The sequence below is a fragment of the Psammomys obesus genome, unplaced genomic scaffold (genome assembly GCF_907164565.1).
Source record: "Psammomys obesus unplaced genomic scaffold, mPsaObe1.curated_primary_1811, whole genome shotgun sequence".
NCBI lineage: Eukaryota > Metazoa > Chordata > Mammalia > Rodentia > Muridae > Psammomys > Psammomys obesus.
In genome coordinates this window covers 12058702-12073606 of record NW_026596134.1, presented here as the reverse complement: position 1 = coordinate 12073606, position 14905 = coordinate 12058702, and the positions used below count along the sequence as shown (strand labels likewise).

The following is a 14905-nucleotide window of genomic DNA, read 5'->3' as shown; positions in this document are numbered from 1 at the left end:
CTGTGGCTGTAAAATATAAGCCGAGGAATACCACAGCCAGCCAAAAGAACCGGGGGAGAGGCTGGCCAGATCCTCCCCAACAACTCCAGAAGAAACCGGCCCTGCTAACCCGTGGGCTCGAGGCAAGTAGAGCTGTGAGGCAATCCGCTCACTCAAGTTTGTGGTACCTTGTCATGGTGACCTGTGTAAATTATTACAAGGGCTGTGTCACCTATCTCTTCAAATTTTATTTAAAAACATATTTAGTATCAAAAAAAAAAGCAGGTGTAGAGAAGAGTCTCACAAAATCTTGGAAAACAGGTAAAAGTCAACAGCATGCAGTGTTTAGCGTTATACCTGGACGCACACCAGGCTTGGGGCAGTGTTTTCAGGTGTCTTATTTTATTTCCTCACAGAGCTTCCAGCCACCTGCAGCTCAGTACAGCGCTCTGCCAAGCACACCTGCGAGGGACAGCAATAGCTGCCCGTCTTGTATAATCACCATCTTCTTTGGCATGCCGAGGACCAGCTCCACAGAAGCCAAACCCTTCCCAGGTGCCCTTCACAGAGAATCCACACGGGGCCTGAGCATGATCCCCTGAGTCACAGTGGACCGGGCCAGATCAGGTTGCTTCAGCATTTTGGTATCTTCTCATGACCGGTTCTTCCACTGCAACCTTCCCAGAATTACATCAACAAGGGGCCGGGCACACAGAAACTCCTTACCAGGCCTGCAGCAGCCTCAGTCTCATTTCTCACACAAAGGCATGGAGAAGTGCTCCCCGGATTCGAATCGTGGAAGCGACTGGCTGGAATGTCACCTGTCACCTCACTCCGAATCCAGTGACCTTGATGGACTTGAGATCTAAGCACCTGCGTGGGTAACTGATGTGGAGTCCACTGTGGCCCCCCACCCCCCACTTAACTACAAGCGACAGAACAGGATCTCAAGTGGTCATCTGGAAATTATTCTTTGCTATAAAAGCTCTGCTTCATCTGCATTTTTATGCCCATATTAAAACTCAAGAGAAGTCATTAGGCTTCAGCCAGCTCACAATACCTCTGGCCTGGGTAGGTTCCACTTGCAACCCCCAGAGCATGGTTAGAATCCTTCAAATTATTAAACAATTAGAGTGCTTCCCTTGGGGTCACATTTGGCAACAAGACACTGGCCTAAGCGAACCAAAGACATGACCCAGTGAATAACACCTACATTTTTAACTTGCTAGAAGCAAATGGGCGTGACGTACTTCTAGGGTAGAAACTAGAGAAACAGGCGGGGCAGGGTTTAGAAACTGTGACTATGGGGAATAGTTCGGTAACTAGTGCCAGGCTCCCCACCAACCCTACTCCAATCCCAGTTTCCAGTTCAGGAGTGGCTACAGCCACAAGGAGAAAGCCGAGCATATGGCTCTGTCCTTCTGGACATTTCTACAATGTAGGCTAGGCTGCTCTAGAAAATCCCATTCTTTTTCCTCCTACAGCTATATGACCTCAAGTTGTCATTTCAAATAAAGTATGCTTCCACTGATTTTTATGAACACAGACAAAAGCGGCTACAACCTTGGTTCCCCCCAGCCCCCCAAAAATACCCTTGTGAACCAACTGGAGTTGCTATGTAGGGTTATTTGTTTCTAAGGCAACAGCGTATATCTAAGTACTAATGGCCTGTCCTTTTGCCAGGCAACAAACAGCCTTGTGATGCAAGTGCACCTGTCTCGGCTACGCGTTACCATGGAGACACTCCAGTTGCTATGGCTACCATCAAGCTAATCGCCTAGCAAAGGCAGACATACAGCAGTCCTCTCATAGAGCCCAGCTGCTTCTCCCGTCTCTTGCCGGAGACTGATTGTCTAGGGCCTGTGATGGAATGCATAAGAACTTCATTAATGCCACGTCAGAGGCTCACTCTGTGTGCCCTCCTGCAGAACAAACATCAGAACAGAAAAATCTGCAAGTGGACTGTAAAATTCCCTAGGCTTCTGACATCAGGCCATTCCCAATTAACATGAATGTCTAGTCCAGGGGCAATTTTTCTAACTGGGGAGTTACAAAAGAAACATTGCTACATGTCTTCTAGAATTTCTTGGTAGGGGACTCAGTAGAAAGATGGCTCAGTGACTAAGAGCACCGGCTCCTCTTCCAGAGGACCTAGGTTCAGTTTCCAGCACAGACATGCAGTGGCTCATACCAACCATCTATAACTCCAGTTCCAGAGGATGCGATGCCCTCTTCCGGCCTCCACAGACACCAAGCACACAAGTGCTGCAGGCATAAACTGCATAGATGCAGACAAAACACCCGTACACATAAATAAGCAAAATCATTTTCAAAAACTTTCTTGGAGGGGCTGATGACAAACCAAAGCACCATGAGTAGCTAAGACTCCACGTTTTGAAATCTGGTTCCTTGTTCTGTATGGCCCTCTCTTCTGAAGCACTAACATGCTTCTTCAAACTGCGACAATCTACTTAACACCCCCCTCCCACTATATATTTGCAAAGCTGTGACCTCCATCTCACGACAAACAGACGTGTGAGGAGGGCGAGCGGCTGCTGTGCTCAAGGCAAACACTTAGTAACCACAACAAACCCATCACTCGGGCGCCCGTCTACATGGAAACGGGATGACAACAACCAAGCAAGCCCTCTTTCAGCGTCTACACAGTCAGGCCATGGGAAGATGGGATCACCCGCTCACCTTGCTGCTCTTGGCCCAACAAATCGTGATGCATGGAGATCTGGAGGCTGCCACCTTTCCTCCGTGAATGTCTCTACCCAGGAAGACACTGTTTCACCAACCAGGAAGCCTTCTGGAGGCAGCAGACCCTTGGAGCAGCAGAAGCGGTAAGGCTCCCAGGAACCACATCAATGGATGTGCCTCCTAATGACACTTAATTTTTTTTCTCATTTATCTGCAATTATTTTTTTTAAAGCTCATACAGCCCTACTAAATTGTTTTCTGCTAAAATAACAAAATTCCAGGAGAAGTTAAAAAAAAAATAATAATCCGACGGTCCAATTTACTTACCTTTGATAAGCCTGAGGAGTAGGAGGAGGGTGGTAAGGTGTCTTTTTCAAAGCCTGAATTAGATTTTGTCTATACTCTGGGTCTATGCACCACAATGACCCTTTCCCAATGCTCTGCAGAGAAAAATTAAAATGAAAACGTATTAATACAGTACGGAGTGTTCTGCAGTACTCCCAAAAGTTTCCTGTTTACTTGTTAACTGTTTCCCAGACTCAAATGTTGTCCTCTGACGTCGGGACACCACTGAATGCTTGTTGCTGTTCTTTGCACTAAGTAGGATAGGTAAGATGACCATGTTGTTCCCAGACTGTGTGGATACAATAATACAATTTTTGTATCTGAACTACCCCAAAACAAGAATCCCTTGTTTTCCAGAATGAATTTGGAAGAATATACAGCCTTTTCCAAAGATCTATAATTTGGCTGATGTTCACGTTAAGAGTGCTGAGACAACCTCAATGCTCCATTTCTGTTCTAAAAATCCCAGCTGTTTAAACCACATTATCCTGGCACAATCTTACAAAAAAGGAAAAGTAATCCACTCTTTGTTTTTGGTGTCCCGTCCCCCCAACTAGCTCACAAAAGAACATTTATGCTTGGAATGGAATTTATAATTACCTTCCCCTAAGAAACAAAAGCCCAGGCAACAATAGCAAACCTAAGCCAGAATCCAACATATTTTTTTTATTTTTAGGAAGGGGGGGTGTCCTTCCGTTCACAGCAATCTGCTCCAGGACTCTAGGAATCTTTAGAAGAGGTCACGTGGTAAAAGTGCAAATTGGCTTAAACTGTTCCCTGGGGGAAGGAAGCTTTTCCCTAAGGCCACGTTTGGGCTAGCTGAAGGCAACTGATCTGAGCTCAGCATATTGCTTTAAAAGTGGGAGGGGGGTGGCCCTTAAACGGAACAGCTCACATTGCCCTCTTTCAGCTGGGCCAGTGTACCCAAAGCATTTGAAAAGGTCATTTGTAAATATTTACAGGTTTGGAAAGAAAAGAAACTAAATCACCTAGCCCCACGCCCACCTACCCCATGCTCCTCTTTCTCTTTCCCTTTCCCTCCTTCTCCCTGGTGGTGACGCCAACATTTAGGAAAACAGACAAGAAAACCTCTTAACTAACACGGGAAAGAAAAGTACAAGGACACCACATTGAAGGAACACTAAAGAAAGCTAAGTCACTGCAAAAATCTTGAAACAATTTTTCTATCCTGTATTTCACTTGTTACGTTGCCAAATAGTTTCCTTACAAGCTTTGTGCATTCGTGACACACTCTAAAATAATTCTCATGCCTCAGTAACAGCACACCTAGAATGAACTGTTTCCGGTGTGCTGGAGCCTGAGAGTCCTGCAAAGCCATGTTCAATGGCCACACCTGGAACCACCCCAGTTACTGGGTCCCAGAGCATCTATGCTGAAGACATACATGCAAGGCTTGATCATGTGGGCAGTTAAAGACCTAAAGTCATCGACTTACACAGCCTTTCCTTTCACGTTCACGTTTTTAGGTCTGGCATAGTTTGCAGGGCTTGACCTGACTTTCCAGGTAAAGCGGGCCCTGTATCCTTTATCTCTTCCTACAGAAAAATCTTCATGGCATACCTTAAAGAAAGCCAAAAGAGCTGGGCTCGGTGGCACGTGCCTGTAATCCCAGCCGAGGCCAGCAGATCTCTGTGAGTTTGAGGCCAGAACTCAAAGCCAGTCCAGGAGAGCCATGGCTACACAGAGAAACCTTGTCTTGAAAAACATTTTAAAGAAGTAAGGAGTGGGCAGGTGTGGGGAGAGAGCTGGTAAGGCAATGAATTACCAAACTACATTTTAAAGAAAAAGAAGGCACCAAAGCAAGTTAGCTCTTCAGCACTGGGAGGGCTGGCTCCCAGCTGAGCCCGGGACAGGGCATCAGAGTACAGTGTGGCCTAAGCCTACAGGAAGGCCATGGCCAAGAAACACTTCTGCAAGGAGATGGTCCCAGCAGCAGGAGCCTTTGTTTTCATCAAAATGACTTCTCAAGGAAGGGCAGTTTAATCTTTCTCCTGAAAACACCCACAACAAAGCAATCAGGGGGCCAAGCAGCCTTCTCAGGTAAACAACTACAAGCCAGGAATGTGGTTCTGCCAATCCCAAGGCAAGTATCCCATTCATGTTGTGATACTATTTATCCCCCACCCCAGTAAGTGATCCAGCTGCTGAGAGGGAGGCCAAGCAACCATTCTTAAGTGGCTCTGCACAGGTCATGGTGCAAGTCACGGCACTGGGGGGAGAGACAGGCCCAGGGACGGTGTTACAGAAATCACTAACACAGTGGCCATGCCTGCAGGTATCCAAGAAGTAAGTGAAAGGTAAGAGATCTTAGTAAGAGAACATGTCTGACTAAACATGTCCCATTTCATTCAACCCGATCTGGTTTTTTTTTTTTTTTTTTTTTAGGTCCAGCAGTGACATGGGAGGGGTTCTTGCAACTGACAAGACCGTGGTGCTGCGGTCTTGGCTGAACAAATACATTGTAGCATAAGCCCCTTTCTACACTATCTGCCTCCTGTGCACCCCACACATCAGGCCCAGGCCGCTGCAACTTCTTTATGCAGGAAGGCAAGCCCACTGACAACCACCCAGCTTCTAGAAGGTTCCTGTTGCCAGGCCTTAGTTAGTACAAGTAGCTAACAACCATCTCAGGCTCTGGATCCTAAGAAGCGATTCCTGCCCTTACTCCACTGAGGTCCAGGATTCCTGGTTCTTTCGCTTGGGGGGATTTTTGTTGTTTTCCTCGCCAGATAGGCACTGGTTGAAAAACAGTAAGATACTAAAATGCAGTGTATCTCCCACTGACAGCTGCAGGCATTGCAGAGAAGAAAAGCTAAATGCAGTGCTTCTCGGGTACGTACCCACAGGTACCCAGTCAAAGCCTCTGATGGCTTTAGAGTAAAACACGGAAGCACAGACCTTGGGGTTCAGGGTGGTGGGAAAGGCTGGAAATGCCCTTCATTTTTGAGCCCTCTCTTTGGTTTCATGTGGTAATTCATGTGGTTTAGTTAGAAACTTCTGAGATGGAAATGTGCAGGGCCTAGAGCACTCAAGTTTCAAGGGCCAGGAAAAATTGTGCTGAATGCCTCTTGCAGAAGGGGTGTAATTTGATTACAGTTTTGAGAGTCAGGGCATTTATGGAAATCTCTGCATCTCATTCTTGTCCTGAAGACAAGAATGCAGACCTTTTTAATGGAAATGACTGTGAAGGTCACGCGCCATTAGATTGTTGAGGAATTCAAAACAATAAAACACTTCCCTTAGAGGTGCATTTTCATTATAGATACACATATATGTGTATGTATTATCCACATATACACGCATACATCAAACCACACACACACACACACACACACACACACACCAGAGCGGAACAATTAGTGCAAAGATAAAAATAAAATCAAGTTTGTGTGTGTGTGTGTGTGTGTGTGTGTGTGTGTGTGTGTGTGTTTAAAACTACCTGAGAAGTCACTGACAACACCATTGATTTAGGGGGAAAAAATCAACATACAAGAGAAAAAAAAATCTTTTGAGGGGGGAAAAAAAAACTAAATGAAATTTACCAGGAAAAGGTCCGTCTCCCCGCCAAGTCTTCTGGAGCAGTTTGGATGGAGGGGTCTTTTCTGCAGGCTCCTCACACCCCCCCCCATCCCACAGCCCTGTAAAACACACTTAGCAGTCAGCCTGACACCAGCTTTGTAAGTTCAAATTCCTTTGCTAGATACAGAATTCCAGAGGAAAAGCACTGTGTGTATATATGTGTGTGTATGTGTGGCTTGTGTGCAAGTATAAAGGTGCAAGCACTGTGCAGAGGAGACGGTAAGGGACAAGGATGCCAGGTGATGCTTATCACTCTCTGCCTTGGTACCCTGGACAAAGTGTCAAGGCAGGCAGTTGGTCAGAAAACCCTAGGCATCCTCCCTTCTCTGCCCCCACAGAGCCAGGCTTACTGGTGGGCACCGGCACAATCCCCCCATCTCTTTACAAACGTGTTGGGGATTTGACTGCAGGTCCTATGCTCTTACCTGCTGGGCCATCTCCTTGGCATGTTTTAAACCCTGTTTTTTCAAACTGTATGACACTATGCCTTGATGGGCCATCAGTCCACTGTAGTGGGTCATAACTTAAAGGACAGAATAGAAACAAACAGGAAAGAGCAGAAAATGTCTGCAGTAGCACGCTGTGAGATGCGTGTGTGTACGTACGCGCGGTGCACATTTGTGTTCTGGTTACAAGGTAGTATGAGACGTCCAGTTGGCCAACAGTGTTCCATGGTAAAAATCTCTAACAGTAATAACAGATACACTTAATGCAGTGCTCAGGGGCTGAGGGGGAGTGTGGCCATCAGGACCCTGTTTTTAAAATGAGAGGGACCTGGGTGTGTCCCCTCAGTGACTGGTAAATACTTCTTGATGACATGACATTTCTGAGGCCATTTCCAGCATTACCCAACCTCACTAATGACCAATCGGTCGATGTTCGTTTGTTTGTTCCTTCCTTCCTTCCTTCTCTCCCTCCCTTCCTATTCACCTCTTTGCCAGTCACTGTGGAGGAGACATTAACAAATAAAAGCAACACAAAGAGGTGGTTGCCTTCAGGCAGCTTATATTCCGGAGAGGAAAAACATGAGTGGTGTAGAAAGAACAGCCTGGCTGGGAAGGCAACAGGCAAGGAGCCAGTGCTGTGCGAGGGATAAGCTGGCGGGAGGCGGCAAGGGGGCTTGCCCAGGAGTCTGCGTCAGATTCAGTATCCAGGTCTGATGACCATGGGCACTGAGTTGTGTAAGGACAGTAGAAGGTGAGGAGGAAGAGCAAGAGCAGGAAGAGGAGGAGCAGGGGGAGGAAGGACGCAGCTTCGGCATGTATTTTGCAAAACTAGATAAAGATGGGAATGGATTCAAGGTGCCAGGGAAAGAAAAACAACGGTTTTGTCTAACTAGCCAGGTAGAAGAAAGACTAGAGAAGACAAAATCCAACGTGCTATTGAATTCATAACCTTTGGCCCCATCTACTAAATGTACTGATTGTGGTATTTCTAAGAATGTACAGGAGGTGGGAATGCAGCTCGGTCGTGATTCCTGAAGCTCCATCCTGGTACTAGATAAAGCCAGGTGTAGAGATACACACGCCTGTCATCTCAGCTCTGGGAGGTGGAGATCAAGGTCTCCCTGTGGCAGAGTCTGGGACCAGCCTAGGCTACAAAAGACCCTGTCTCACAAAACTGAAGGCAGGAGGGAGGGAAGGCGGGAAGGGAGGGAGGGAGGGAGGGAGGGAGGGAGGGAGGGAGGGAGGGAGGATCTACTGAACACAAACTTAAGCCTCCTGCCTTCCCTCGGTGGCACCCTCGCTGACCCTGTAGCTGGCCCATCCGCACAGAGGGCAGATCTGAAGTTCTCCGGCTTTTGAGGTTTACACTGTCAACTGGCTCCTCTGCGGCAGGGTTTGGTGAATTTCTTCTTCAAGGGCCAGAGGGAATCTTTCCATCTTTGAAGCCCATGTCTCTGTTGTTGACGACGCACACGGCTCCACCCTGGCAACCGCGACAACACAAGAGCAAGCAGAGATGTAGCCAGCGAGCGTGGCTGTGCTTCAGGCAGGCTTCGTGTGAAAAGCTGCTGTGCGAGGCTGCCTTCTGCTCCAGAGTCCCACGCTTGTGTTCAGGTCCAACTCAAAAGCTCCACGGCTCCAGGTAAAAGGGGGCAGGTCAGGGGACTTCTGACATTAAGAGACCGGGCTGGTCCTTCTGGACTGGAGGAGGGGGTATCAATGGGGATCTAAGTCAGGTGCTCCCAGACAGGAAAAGGGGGCACCTGTAGGGAGAAGGGAGGGTGTACAGACACACACTGAGGGCATGTTCAACAGTAACGATGCTACATATCATTAGTGGGGCTGTATCTCACTGCACTGTGTACACTTCTTGACCAAACTAAGTCACCACAGGGCCTATTATTCCTGCATTTTGTGTTTAGCGCCATCACCAACACTGATTTTTCTGGGCCATAAGTCTGTAAAGTTATCACCTAAGTCTGTAAAGCGTATCACTCAATAGTGTTTCAAAGGGTAGCCCTTAACCTTGGTTGGTATGGAAACCAGAGTCCTAAAGACTGGAGTCCAGGTTTTACTTCAACTTATCAGCTGCTTAACCCTGGGTAAGATACTGAACTGCTCTGAGCTCCAATTTCCTGGTATATAAATGGGGTTGCTATGTAAACATCTACTTCTTGGGACCATGGTGAGGACGAAACGAGACAATGCTGGGCTTGGCACATGGCAACAGCACAACAACTGTCAGCTGCTGTTACTATGAAGGCTAAGGTCATCTTGTCAACACTGTGCTCCAAAACACACACCGCTACTGGCCAGAAGGTACAGGGGCTTGTTAAAACTGTGAAATTAATGTAACTGTCATTAACACACACGCACACACACACGGAGCTGGGGAGCTGGCTAAATGGTTAAGGACTTACTGCAAAACAAGACAGGGGGAGTCTGGATTCCCAGGTTCAGAAGGAAGAGACAAAGGATATCCAGGCAAGCCAGCTAGGGACAGTAGCCATATTGGTGAGCACTGGGTTTACTGGGACCTTGCCTCAGTGAATAAAGCGTAAAAGCAACTCCCAACATCAATATCAGACCCTACATGCAAATATATCCCATACACATGAACCCATACATATGGAAACATGCATCTCCACATACATAACACACGTCCACGTATACATGAGAAACGAAATGTAATCACGCCTAGCCTTTTGCCTGACATTACTTTCCATCAGCCTAAAGGAAGCATTGTGTATGAGGCGCATGAAGATGGAAGGGAAAAATGAATGGATCAAAGTACAACAAAAGCAAAGAAGCAGCCAGTCACTGTCAGGACAGTCAGGAGAGAGGCTGAGTTCTGTCTCACATGCCACATGTGACCATGTGGAAGTTCTGGGCTTCCTATCAGAGATCCCTGACCCCAAGAATGGCCACACAGGCCCTCCTCGACAGGATGGAGAGGAGCCTGGCTCAGAGGATAAAGCAGAGGGCAGAGGTGGGAAGGGCTGCAGAGCCTCGGGGGAGGGAGGAGTGGAGATGGGGCCTCTGGGCCCACGTGCTCTATCTAGGGAGGAGCTCTCACACGAAGCCGTAAAGCCCACTCATCTGTCGCCAAGTAATACTCAGCTTTCCAGAGGGCCCTCGGCTGACATTTTCATCACGTTGCCATGCCTCACAACATGTACCAGCTTTGCCCAGGTTAGGGGAGGCTGAAAGTCTTCTGGACCGAACCAGTTCATTCCACCCTGGTAGTTAGCTAACCTTTGGGAGCCACCAGCCTACAATGCAGCTTCCTATACACTGGGCCTGGTCCTCTGCCCCTTCCCTTCCTGGCTCCTCCTCACACACAGTCCAGTTTGTACTCAGCTCCTCAACTTCAAACTGCCAGGCAGCTGGGGAAGGGGGCAGTGGGCCCCACAAAACTCTAGCTCACCCTGCATCCATCCATTTTACTGAGCCACATCCTATCACACTTCCACAGCCTAAGCAAAGTGTGCTTCTTGGGCTCCTTTGGAAGCAGGCCACTTAACATTATTTGTAGAGAACAGCAGGGCAAGAGATGCTGGGCAAGGTGTGGAGACCCTGAGGAAGAATCCATTTTCCTGGTGCAGGACCTCTAAAGGAAGGCAGGCAATAAACTATAAAGAGTTACTCATGCTGGCCAGCGGAGGCTATAGGACCATCAAGCTGGGAAAAGATGAGGCCTGAGGGAGGAAAGCAGTAAAACTGAACAGAGCATGCACCTGAGCTCACTCCTCCGGTGGACTGCTGGCTACCCACAGCCCCTGCCAAGGCACGCATGTCCCGGGCTACATAAAACTCTTGGGGCATGGCTCCTGAGGTAGGAACAGTCTTCCAAGAGGCTGAAAGGCAACCATCTCATGCCTATGTGCCCGTAAGAGGGGACGGAGAGTGAAACCAGAGCTTCTCTGAAGAACATTCCAGAAAGGAGGCTCCCAACGGCAAGCAAATATGCCTGTGGGGTTCCTGTCTATGATGGTACTTGGGCTGGAAGTTGGAGGATACCACTTGTGCTCTTCACCTACATTTCTTCATCTGCACATCAGAGACAGTCTCCCTGGTCCTAACTGTGATGACGGCCCTACACAGTGCACCCGACACCACGCCCAGCCCGTGAGAGGCAAGTCCATTTAATTTCTCTGGTGACAGTAGAACTTACACAATACTGGGAAAGAGAGTGTGGTTAGAACAGAGAAAGGTCACTTTAACAAATGACCATAATGTCCAGACGTGGGCCTCAAGAGACATGGGGAGAGCCAAGATAAAACACCAAGCACGGGACAGACTCCCAGGAGTACTTTGGGTCTCTTGGCTGCAGCGTAAGGACACCAGGGAAACCTTTACATTGCAAAACCATCGGTAAAATCAGCATCATCTTGGAAACAGCCAACTACATGAAAGAGGGAAGCAGGTGGACAAAAACAATGACTGCAAAGAATTTTCCCCTAGAGAAATCAGTGCCCTTTCCTGTAATAAAGGGGCCGTTGTTCTAGGAGCAGAAGTTTAAAAATGAAACCTTCCGGCTGGGCGCAGTGGACCACACCTTTACTCACAGAAGCGGGTGGAACTCTCTGAGTTCGGGAGCAGCCTGGTGTACATAGCAAGTTCAGGGACAGTCACAGATCATGGAGAGATTGTGACTCAAAAGAACACAGGAAGAGAGAGAGAGGAAAGGAAAGAGAAGGGAGGAAGGGAAGAAGGGAGGGAAAGAGGGATTTCTTAAACATCTATCTAAACTTTCTCACTCTAGTTTGGAGAGGTTTGTTTTTACCCCAAAGCAGAAGGGATAAAAACAGAAAGAATCGCTTCTCGCGCTGTCCTAAGAACAGGGATATTGCTGTAGGAAGCAGGGAGGCTGGATCCTCAGCAAGGAAAGTCGGGTATCTGGTCGCAGACTGCCTCAGTTGAGGACATTCCAAACTCACACACAATGTGTCCTCTAGGTAGCAGCAAGAGCAATGGCGCCATGCCTGCCAGTCCGCATGCTATGACTTTGGGTGGAAATCCCCTCTAATGTGTTACCTGTGCCACATGCAGACCCACGAGCTCTGTGGTGGCTCCAGTGTCCCCTAGCTCTTTTAGAGGTGCAATCAAGTCCCTAAGTGATGCTTATTCACTGTAGGGACATGGCTACACAGGTGAAGTAGGGTAGGAATTCTTTCATACTCTCAAGTATGACAAATGCAAACTCTCCATTTATAATGAAGTTGTGTGTGTTAATCAATGGAGAAAGAATCAATAATCTCCTTTAACTAACACTGAAGTAAAACCCAAATGATTCTAAAATTTTATTAAAATCAAATTAAGCTCTAGGAGAAACAAACAAAAAGGGCAAAAATCCATCCCATGATGCCATTTCTCCACCAATCACCAATGTCAATGCCATAGGGTGACATCAGACCTATGAGACCACTACACACACACACACACACACACACACACACAAAATAATAATTAGTAGTAGTAGTAGTAATTGTAGAACAACATAATAAAAAAGACTGAGCAAGATGGCTCCAAGGGTAAAGACACTACCATACTATGCCTAAGAAACCGAGCTCAATCCCTAGGCCTCACAGGGTAGGAGAGAACTGACTCCCTCTTGTCTGTCCTCTGAGCAGCACATGCATGCACATACGCACACACACACATAAACACACATCCATAATCAACAAATGCAATAAAAATGTAAGTAGTACGAGATGAGCGTACTACTGTAATGAGACTTGTTGGTACCAATCTTAACAGACCTTTTTAAAGACAGCCTTGCTGTGTAGCCCAGGGTGGCCTCAAACTTACAAGCAAATTACAAAGAGGACAAAGGGTGGGATTCGGACCCATGCTTGAGGGCTGTTAGAAGAAGACCCAGTGAGAAAGAGGCCTGATTCAGAGCGTGAAGCTCGAAAGACACATTAAGGAGAGAACCAGTCTGAAAACTTGGTCTCTAACCTCCACACATGCACTGTGACACACACACACACACACACACACACACACACTCATACATTACATGCACATACAATAATAAAATAAAAACAAAATTTAAGTCCTATATTTGACTGCCTTTTTCATATCTAAAAGGTACACTGACTTAAAGCTAGGAGATGTGAAGAGTAAAATGCAGCACTCACTGAATTTACTCATAAGAATCTGGATTAATTTCAGAGGCTGAAGACTCAGGAAAGGATGTTATTTTAAAAAGCTGTATGAAGAGGAGGGGGAGGAGCAGGGCCCCAGCTGACGGTATGCTCTTTCCCATACCTCCACCAGCTTTCGGGTGACTCAGAGGCTGCAATAACATTTTATGAGGGCAATTAGGGCCCGCTCGAGTCTGACACCCTGGTTAACACAGACAGCCCTGGATAGATTACCACCAGCCCTCCCAGGGCCGCTTTATCTTTTGGTTACCCATAGCTACTCATTTATTTTTAAATGTTCCAGTGTGATCTTATCGAATTGGCACATATAATTTGATCGCCTTATTTCCAAAACTTGATGTTACTAGAAGTACCTGGCCAGGTTCTAAGTGCAAGCGGCAGGTGTACAAGGCAAGGGACATCATAGCATACGTAAGGCCTTTCGCTTAAAAAAAAAAATCACAGGACCTGAGCTGTGAGTCAAATGAAGTCAGTGTGCTGTAAGCTAGTTTGCAAGGAGAGGCCATGCCACACTGGTAACCACAGACGTGCCCTTCCCCACCTTCAACAAGACCTTCCTGGGCTTTCATAATTTCATACGTTCTGGATCCGGCTCTCAGCCATATCTACAAATTCCGCTTTCAAGGAGAAATGGCCATGCCAGCGACTTTAAATTCCACCCCAGGTGTTCCAGCAGTGAAGGACAGACAGCCTTCAACACAGTGTTGGCACGTGGACCTCACCTGTGTGGCTACAAAGACAGACCTGAAACCACCTGGGGCCCAAGCAGAGGAAATCTAAAGAGCCAAATAACAGGCAAGTGTTCCACAGGTTCTTTAAGTTCTGCGTCTTGGTGAAAATGGACAATGCCAAGGAAAAGAGCAAAGTGGGGAATCGGGGAGGCAAACAGCCAGGACCAAACTTCAAGAGGGGACATGAGGCTTATCTATGGCCAATGCCTGAAGGAGATGGACGAGAAGGGAAAGAAAGATGGAGGCAGAAAACGGACCAATCCCACAATCCCGCAACAGATGGTGGGGGGCTCGCCTGGCCCTAGACAGCTCACCATACAGTGTGAAGGCCTCAGTGTCTAAACTCTGTGACTTAAGGAACACAGTGAGTGCCAGTCAGCTGCCTCCAAAACGTCTCCTCTCTTGGGCATGCCCTAACTCCCAGAGGCCTATCTGCGAGACTTTAAAAGGCAAACAGTCCCAAGTCCCCACTGTATTAGTTACTTTTCCTGTGTCTGTGATAAAGCACAGTGAAAAAGGCAATTGAAAGGAGAAAGGAGGTACTTGGTCACAGTTTAAGGGCACAGTCCGTGGCAGCAGAAGAAGCTGGGGCAGAAGCAGCTAGTCACCTCATGTCGAACCACGGTGAGGAGGCAGAGAGTAGTTGGTATTGGGGTTCAGCTTGTTTTCTTCTGTTCATGAAGTTCAGGACCCGAGCCCTGGGAATGGCACCTTACTTCAGCCCCACTTTGGGGGAGGAGGAGCCCCACTTCATTAAGCTAATCAAGATAATAATCCCTCACAAACATGCCCAGAGGCTAACCTCACCCAAATAATCCTCCACAGCTGTGCCAGGAGGTGTGCCTTCTAGGTGATTCTAGATCCAGCAAAACTAGCGACATCAATGACCATGGCATCCCCTTACCTTCTCACCGATGCTGCTCTGTGAGTC

At 47.5% G+C, this 14905-nt stretch overlaps 1 protein-coding gene across 4 annotated transcripts in view; it reads right to left on the bottom strand.

Annotated features, from left to right (window-relative positions):
* Positions 1 to 14905, bottom strand: part of Foxn3 (forkhead box N3) — a 350908-nt gene that overhangs the window by 124858 nt on the left and 211145 nt on the right. For all 4 annotated transcript variants that reach the window (XM_055592711.1, XM_055592713.1, XM_055592714.1 and 1 more), the window contains one exon: positions 3010 to 3122. In XM_055592711.1, the coding sequence (XP_055448686.1) occupies positions 3010 to 3122 (113 nt within the window). The remainder of the gene's footprint in view (positions 1 to 3009; positions 3123 to 14905) is intronic.